This window comes from Anser brachyrhynchus (assembly GCF_964034855.1).
Source record: "Anser brachyrhynchus genome assembly, chromosome: 3".
NCBI classification, from domain to species: domain Eukaryota; kingdom Metazoa; phylum Chordata; class Aves; order Anseriformes; family Anatidae; genus Anser; species Anser brachyrhynchus.
In genome coordinates this window covers 42,278,440-42,288,025 of record NC_137696.1, presented here as the reverse complement: position 1 = coordinate 42,288,025, position 9,586 = coordinate 42,278,440, and the positions used below count along the sequence as shown (strand labels likewise).

The window sequence follows — 9,586 nt, the reverse complement described above, 5'->3', positions numbered from 1 at the left end:
TCAAAAGATAGTTCTGACCTTCTTCCATACTATTAACCACCTTGTTCGTAGAAATGCAAATATCTCTTTTACAAGCAAAATGCTGTTGTCTTTTGTACATGAATGAATTAATGACAAACTGGTAGCCTACTGAAAGCTAAAAGTCTTCTCTCATTTGATAGGCCTTTTTGTAAGTATTGTACAGTCTTTCCAGACTTTAAACTTTACATTTCATATACAAACTATAAGCTGTTCTTCCTAAAAAATATACAGGAGATTAATGAGTGTGGCATGTGACGGAGCCAAACCATTCTTTGAAGGAGATTACTTCAGCTACTGTTACAATAAGCACCTCAACGTGTAACCTTAATACAGTGCTCTGGCAAAGGATCTAGCAGGCTTTTTTGTATGTATAAGATAGAGAATATGAAGAAGAACTGAAACGATCGATCTGCATTGGTTCATAGCGTTGATAAAGCTGAGACTAATATAGTTGTGTCCAGTTCTGATACTCTCTGTTCAAAAGCAATGTACAAAATTGGAGAAGGATTTAGGATCACAAAAATGATCTGCTGAGTGAAGAAAAAGTTTTACAATGTGAGGTCTAAGAAATCGGTTTGTTTCCTGTATTTTGATAAAAGAAACATTTTCATAATGCTTGCAACTTTGTACAAGAAAATTGACCTAATTTAACGTCAGGCTTAGGTATTCTATCAGCTATGCTGTAGGAATTAGAAAGGTATGGTTTTCCCCAGTACTCAATGGCTAAATTACTGTGAGGTGAAGGCCTTTCTTAGACTTCATCTTTGAACCAGCAGTACTGCAATTCGCTGGCTTTGGAATTCTTATACCAGGATTCAGCCAGATACTCCTTTACCAGGAATCATCAGACACTGCTTCATTCTGTTGAGGAAGCCCACCATTAATTTAGGATAACAGATGATTTTAAAACCTTCTTCAACAATTAGCATGAAATGTATACTTTGGGAAGCTGTTCTGTACACTTCTGGATTCTGCTACCAAGACTCACAGGGAACTCACTGTCAATGAATGAAGCAATCTCAAAGCTATCAGTAAGTCTATCATTGGCAAGCCCCTGCATCTTCCATCCCCATTTCCAAAGAGAACAAGTCTCAGCAGAGAATACCGTATTTATCTTTAGCTACAATGGTAATCACCTATGCCATTGATAGTAACAGTGATGCAGAGAAAATCCAACATTTTCAGGCTGCTTCATGCAACCCAAACTCGGGGAGCAAGCTGCAATCTCTCACTTGGGGAGAAAGTGGAAGGTACTGGATGCCCAGAGTTAGCACACACATTCCCATGTCCTTTTAAATCAGATTAGTAAATGTATCGAGCCAACTTTATAAACAGAAATTTTTGAGATAATTCTGCTTATGTTTTCCTCAAGCACCTCTATGCAGTCGAATCTGGTTGCTTTCAGGTGACTTCCCTAGTCACTACTGTGATGTAAAAGCACAGTTAAGCCCTTCGTTTAAAGATGTCTGATTATTTCAGACTTCCTCCTCCCTGCTCCCTCCCCACAGCATGCTGCTCAGTTTCTCTTTCAGTACCCACTCTCACCTGCAATGGCGACAGGATTTTTAAAATGCCTGTGTGTATCTGCCATTCCACCAGTTTTTTCCTCCGCCCAAATCAGTCAAAATGGATTGCTTCTTGGTAAGTTATAGATTTCATGCAGTTGATTTCAGGAGAGGATTCAAGGACAAAGGTCTTGCCATTAATATATTGAAGTATAGAGCCTTAAAAAACCGTATGTGCATCCAATGATATCATCACTACGCTCTGCATCAAAGCACAAAGTAGCCTGATTATTCCTTTGTCAGAACCAGTTGAGCTTTCAAAGTTTTCAATCAAGCTGCCAATTCAACTCTTAGTATTCTCCTTCAAGGAGTGCTAAAAATACTAGTGAACAAGCCTTGCCATTTCAGACTCTCAGATCACAGATGGGAAGTACAATCAGGTGTCTTCAGGACTGTTTTCAGGGACTGATGATTTTCTGAAATTGATTTCTTTATGGAAAGCTACAGTAGGAGCGCCCAGCTAGGTACTGCATTTAAGGGCTGCCTGAGTCAACAGTCTCTGACCAACAGATTTCAGATTGAGTGCCACAGTACGTTGTCTTATGCCTATCATCTTACCTCAATACACGCCCAAGTTTACAAAGAGTGAAACTGGATAAGATCTCTGTAATTCTGCTTATTTCCATCTGCCTAATTCCAGGCTGCACTGAACGTGCTAAAGGGTTCAATAGTAAGCCCACATCTCTCCTAACAGTGATCAGTCTCCCCTCCAAACTTGACCTTTCTGCATTTCAAAGTATGAGTTGTCTGCAAATTTAAAAAAAAAAAAAAAAGTGTGATTTTCCAATAACCCTCTGAACTGTTTATATTTGTGATGAGAAGTACAGTACTATCAGTACAGTACTATCAGCTCAAACTTCATTCTTGTACAGGGATTTCTCACGTATTAAAAAGCTTAGGAAAGTAAAAGCATATCCAGTAGATCTCTTTTACCTTTAGAATTAAATTAAAGCTAGTCTAAAGTTCATCCCAACAAGCCAGCTTTTTTGTATTTTCTTTAAAACTGCATAGCCTTAAAAAAATCTTATCACAAAGAATAATTGAAGAAAAAGTAAGTTTTCTACCAACCTGGAAAAAAAAAAAAAAAGTAGTTTGTTAAATAGTCTAGGAGTGGAAGCTTCGGGAACTATGTTCTGTCAGTTTATGTAACAACAAACTGGAGCCATGTTTGCTTGTTACTCGTAATTGAAGCACAGTTTCTGGAGACCAATATTTAGACATATGCAGGACGATGTATATAGGTGTATATTTAACAGCTTTCCAGAGTTCCTAATATGAGGTTTGAAAACAATCCATTAACATCGATTTTAGCTTTGCTAATATGGATGGAGCTATTGTACTTTTTATTGCTGATATGGAGAGTGAAACGGATGTGAGATTTAATTCTTAATAAAATAATTTGGTAACACACTGAAATTATTGGAAAGGGTTTTTTTGTGAATAGAGTTCAGAATGCTTAAATAATAGATGAAAAATTGTACAAAAATGCTAATTCTTATAGCATATAAAAATGAAAAATAATTTACATGTTTGTGCAGTGCATACATATTAAATGAAGCTAATTTATGAATACCATCTTTTCTTTTTTTTTTAGGGCCTCAGGTGTAGTCTGTGTAGAAAGATGTAATTTCTCTACTTATTCTCTACCAGGACAGTGGCCTGATGGAATCAATGCAGAAAACTATTGAAATATTTTTTTCTTTACTCAGATTACTGTCTGAAATAGCTGCAAAAGCATTATTTGTACTTGATCCCAACAGGCTGCTATAGATGAAAATTTTACCCAATGCGCTGTTAAAAGAAAAAGTTAAAGAAACAAAGTAAAGAAACTGGGGGCTGCAATTTTTCTGTTATCTAAATTTTTAGTTATGTGTTCTGGGTAATGCTGGTATCAGTTGTTGGCTACAAATCTTTAGAACCTATGGTCATCTTTGAGTAAACTTTTTAAAACATAAGGAAGCTTAAACTGTATAGTAGAAAGACTTGCTGCTTTTAAGTCATAAAGATTGGCAGGTTGAATTCTTTCTATGTAAACAATTGACACTATATTGTATCAAGAAAAAACAAGAGGTTTAACAAAATGATTGTTGATTTTTTTTTCCTTTCATTAGGAAATTTCTGTGGCATCCAACAGTTGAGGACCAGGTGAGAGTTACAGATTTCATTCTAGTTGGGCTGCTTATAAAAAAGAGAAGTGTGGTGCAATATTCAACGTACAACTTCCCCATTTTCAGATAGCCCGTTATGACTGGAATGAATATGGTTGCCTAATGGAACTTCATAATCAAGAGCATATCCAACCTGTTATTTCTTTGTAAGTAAACTGCTGATAAGTTGTGAGGCACGAGGAAGACTTCTTCCACCAATGTTGCGTACGGGTGTGAAGCTGCAGAAACTATCCAGGTCCAATGGCAAGAGTAATATTATCAAATCTTTATGTTCCTTTTTGTACATAGTACAAGACGCTTTAGTCCCAGTGGGTACTGCACCACATCGGTATTGTAATTCCAAGATGCCCTAGGATGTCTTAGAGTAAGGCATCTTGTCAGCATGCTGCCTACCTGTCTGATCCTCTGCAGCAGCAGCAGCTCTACATGCTCCCTGCTCCATGCACAGTTACGAATACAAAGGCTGTTTGTGTGCTTATCCTTTTCTACTGAGATACCACATTCCTTGTTCTACAGATACAATGGCGATTTTTGTTAGAAATGCTGAAGCAAATTTTATATTATGGGAGATAAAAGGCAGAACTGACTAAGGGTATACTTCATCCATCAAAAAAGTAAGTCAACCACCAAGGATGTAATTTAAATGCTTCAGGCATAATGGTCTACATGCAAAATATGACTGTTGTTACATATATTGAGACCTCTTTAGGTTGAATGGATGTATTAACAGCTTAGTATTTTAGCATTTAATGTAGTGGATTGAACATCATACATTATTCAAAAATAAGCATGTGGGAGGTATCAAAATGATACACTAAACAGAAGAAAAACCTGCCCATGAGAATGTGGTTTGGGAAATGAAACTTAAAAATCTCTTTGAAATTTTAGACTTCCTTCTCTCTAAAGAGGAAAAAAAAAATAATACCCACTAATCCACATGGTCTTGTCAAAATAAATTCTGCCCAATCTCTTTACAACTAAAATGAGTACATTACTTCCTTTTTCAGGAGAATGGCAAAGGATATTTAAGCCAACTCCTCATCTACATATAGTGGTAAGGGAACTTTGATGGCCCCCTCTGACAGCCCAGTTTATGAAAGAAATGCTTGGAGCAATGCTGGAGGTTTGGACATGATGGTTGATACTTACTCATTTGCAACCCTGACAAAGACAATTATCTCCTAAAGAGAAGTAAATCAAACATACTGAAACATGATGCCGCCTTCTTGTGTACCATATTTGCAAATGATACACATTTCAATTTTACATTTTTAATCTGTTCAATTTCTATTTTTAACAGGAAGGTTGTCTGTATAAAGCACCATCTTGGCCCATGATGCTTAATGAAAGTAAAAACTTTACATTGGATGAAGTATGGGGACTGCAGGTACGAAAACATATGTTTAGAAATAGCTTGTAATGCTGTGAATAAAATGTATTGTCATCTTGCTTCGTGTTCTTGCATTGCTAATATCCTTGGAGGAGGGGCTATGGACAAGCACTGACAAGGTGGAATAAAGCTCATATGACAATACAGCCTTGATTTAATCGTACTCAGAAAGGATAGTTTTATACCAAAAATATGTTATTAGCATTGTTATCATATTGTGACAAAAGCAAAGGTATCACTTAATGCTCAGCAAAGCATTCTTTGTGGGCAGCAGTAGAATAATTGAAACCCTTTTGTAATATAAATAGTAGAACACAAGGAAGAGTGCTAGACAGGAAGCCAGAAGAGGATTATAGAGAACTAAAAAAAAATCCTCAGATGCAAGCACACAACAAGAAGCTGTTAGGAGAGTGGGTTCAAGCCAATGGAAGTGGAATAAGCAGCAAAAACTCTGTACAACTTTCCTAAAAATTAAAGGCAAAGAATGAGTTATTTCTTGCACACAGGGCTGGAGTATCTGGCTTGAAATTTCTGCAAAATCCTGTGTTCTGTATGTTGTTCAGAGAAACATATTTGTTTGACATCTTCTCCGCAGCAAAGCCAGAGATGGATTTTGTTTTCTGATGCCAGTTCGGAAAGGACTCCATTTGAATATCCTATTTATCAGTAGTTTCCTTGGCAGTTAGGTCAACTTCATAGTGTTTATTTCCCATCTAAAAAAATTTCTTTCACAGGACCCCAAACTTGGGCTTCTGCTCAAAGGGGCAATAATGTAATTACAAATCAGTAAGCTTTTTTAGTAGTCCATCTGTGGTCTTGACAGTAGAAGCGCAGCTACAGCTACATTTAGGGTAAATCTTTTGAAATCTATTTCATCGTTACAGCTAAATCTATCTGTTTACAATACTTCTACTATCAGAGTATACTAAAACTGTTTTGATTAGAAAAGGACACTCAATTCTAGCTATTATAATGTAGCTATATGTAATACTAGCTAGAAAATATCACAGCTAAACGTTCTGCCTGTTTGGTGTTTAAACCCAGGTACCGAAAAGACAGGACACAGCTTCCCCAAGGTGCTTTGCTCATGCTGACATGTGCAGCAAGTTCCCAAGCTAGGAGACCCACAGTTATAACCAAACACACTATCCACTGTTTTTCGCCACTTTGTCAAGTCCTGCCTAAATGACTGACAGGAGATGGTTGCCTTTGACTGAGACCAACAACCAAATCATTTTTGGAATTGCCAGAGGCTCTGGCTTTTGGAAGGAGGGGAAAAAACATCTGAACCCTTTCATTCAAGTGACAGTAATTCCTGTACAGAGTCCTCCCCCTAACATACCAAGTCACCATCAAAGGAGAGCACAGAGTAGAAAGCCTACCTAAATACCAAAAACTTCCATCAGCAGCAGCACGCGCAACTTGAAAATCCTCAGTGGCTGATCTATTGGCTAGCACAGACACGTACTTCTGACCATCCAGATAGTTGTTATGATACAGACAAAGGGTCCTTTACATTTGACAGTACAGCCAGAAGTTCAACATTACGACAGCCAATGTATGTAGAGCCTGAACAGTGGAAACTTTCTCTTCTAACTTCTCTAGCCTCACAACCTTCTGATACCTCTTAAAAAATAAAAGAACCTTCCTTCAGTATTGGCCATTTTTTATCTCCCAATAGGCACAGAATGACTATATGTTATTAATAAAAAAGTGACTTCACAGGACAGTCATTTGAAGCTCTTTTTGGAAGCATCTTAATCTTCATTTGACATCTTTCATCAGACTTTGATTTCAAAGCCATCGTTTCCAGTTAATCCTGTCCTTTGGGATTCCACTCATCTGATCTGGCAAAACCCACTGTACTTTAGAGTTACATTACAAAACGTAGAAAACAAGTACTGTATTGCACTGCTAGCAAGTGTCAGTTATGGATCCCATTAAGAAAGGCACTTGGACTATTTTAGGTATTGATTAAACCAACATTTATTGGCGATATGAAAAGGTAAAAGGGGTATCATAGATACCTTACATCCCTTCAGATGCTGGGAACCCCAAGTCGTACAGCATTAGCTGGACCTTTAGTCAGGGCACAGCCTGCTACACAGATACCACCCGTGGTGAGATTTGCCAGCACTGGAGTCTTTAGAGCTATTATAGGATTTTCTTGGAAGTAACCAACTCTATTTATCATTTCTATTCTCAAGTGAAAAGATATGTGAACATGCTGCTTCACGTCAAGATAAGACGAGACGTGCCAGGCCAGGTGCCAAGAAAGAGCCACGTATAGCCTTCTCCTCTGCAATTAGTAGGTTCATCCAACATTCAAGCGATATGTACAGCACAGCACACGCATGTGCCTGTTCAAGTCAGCTGTTACGTGGGTCATTAACTCCTTGATGTACAACAGCCTTCTGGTTAAGGCCACTACAAGCACCTGTTCCTGCAGGACACGAGCCTGTCTTCACACAGCCTCATTAGCCGCCTCCTTAGTGGCAGAGGAAGGAACAGCTGGGACAGAGCCTTAATGATAATGAGGACCTTAAGCACATCGATTGCCTATAAAATACGCTCCCCCCACCCAGTTTTATATCAAGCTGTTCTTTTAATGGAATCTTAATTAAATTTCTACATCTGTTGAAAAGAAAATCCTTTGACTATGGGACTACAAGCTTCTTCTAAACTTGTCCTCTAAGATAACCTCTTCAATAGTCATTACCTTGCCCTATTAATTTAGGTGAGAGAGTCAGTTCCTCATGGCTAACCTTTCTTTTGTATAAAGATAATGTGACTTTTAGAACATACATAAAACTCTTATCCAAGACGGTTTTTGACATTTAACTCAGTGAAATCTTTGTATGCATCTTTTTTCCTATAAAATTCATTCTTCTTCTCTAGAAGCACCCCCTCATATCTTATATGTTAGTGTACCTGGTCTATATTAACAGGATAATTTTCTAACAAATAGAGTTTATGTATGCATATGGATGGTATTAATGTAGACATGTATATACAGACAATAATATATTTTGAGAAGAAACTTTGAGTAAGTAATTTTTTATTATTTTTTTTTGCTGCTTGATTGATTAGATTCCCATTGGAAGCCATGTCAGGAAGTCATAAGCGTTTGAAAGAATGTAAAGAGAATGTATGAACCACAAAATCTGTTTGTTGTTGTTGTTTTAATTTCTTGTTCGTGGTGGTTTTTTTGTTTGTTTTTTTTTAACCTTCAAGTAGCCAAGCTGGATAGGAAATAATAGAATATGTTACATAAAATCCACAGAGCTAATACTTTGTCCTGTCTGCCCAAGATGTTCTTGTCTGGACTTCAGCCATAATTATGAAGCATCTTCATAACTCTTTCAGATTAAGGAAAATATTTTCTGAAGCATCAGAAGTAAATTCTGAGGCACTCTAAAGTTCCCTATCTATTTTATATTCTGCCTTTTCTGTCCAGTAGTAGCCTTGAGATCTGTATAACAGAGACCGAGTATGATAAACTGAATGCAGACTGACTTCCAACTATAAGATCAGCAAGTTCTCTAAGAGGTCATCTTAAGGAGAGATACATGTTTTTTAAGGACTGATATTTGTATTTGGTAAATTACTGGTAGTTTCTTAATAGTGCTGTGAAGGGACTGAATTACATAATTTACGTTCATTGGACATTTAATTTGTGCTCAATTGAACATTTACATAGCAGGATCTATTTATCATTTTTAGCCACTACCTGCATATTAAAGAAAACAAAAACAACAACAAAAACTGTCTGATTGTTTTTCAGAACTACCTCAGAAGCAACTCTTTTTGTTTCTGTTCAGAATTACAGATCTTGTGTTGAGTTTCATGAGAACAGAACAAATGAAGGATGTATGAGCAGAATCAAATTTTAAATAGCACTTCTAAGAATTACATTGTTTGGGCTTCTAGTCCTAATGCCATTTATCTGTTCAGAGTGAGGATATTAGACCCAAACTACAGGTTATTGTCTTCTTTAATGTGAAAAAGTGTAATGATATGGGGCAAAAAAAAGATAAAATGCTGACCATTTGTATTTTTAAAATATTTCTTCCCCGGGATTTCCTTTTGCTTTGGTGTTAACAATATTTTCACTGTTCCCTAGCTCTAACTTAGAAATGATTCTGATATCATTCTCAGAATCCTTGACTTCTCCATTTTTCAGATTAGTTCACAGCATAAATACTTACTACATAGTCTCAAAACAATGAGGCAGCTACAAAAAAAGAACCACACTGCTTGTAAACACAGGTAATCTGAAAATCTTTGAAAATGTCCTATCATGTTATGTTTTACAAGAACTTATGAGAGTATAGTTTCTATTGAAGAATTTTTGCCTTCCTTTTACATTAAATTAACAATTTTGTATGTTAACATTTTCATCCGCTCCGAATTCTAAAAAAAAAATAAGTTGATCTGTGTAA

At 36.8% G+C, this 9,586-nt stretch overlaps 1 protein-coding gene across 1 annotated transcript; it reads left to right on the top strand.

Annotated features, from left to right (window-relative positions):
• Positions 1-2,807: 2,807 nt before the first annotated feature.
• On the top strand, positions 2,808-9,147 carry CATSPERE (catsper channel auxiliary subunit epsilon; the record flags this gene model as incomplete). Its single annotated transcript, XM_080587005.1, is given in 4 exon segments — positions 2,808-4,341; positions 4,345-4,368; positions 8,966-9,014; positions 9,017-9,147. Coding segments are annotated over 4 exon segments (351 nt in total). The 5' UTR covers positions 2,808-4,194.
• Between the last annotated feature and the right edge of the window lie 439 nt (positions 9,148-9,586).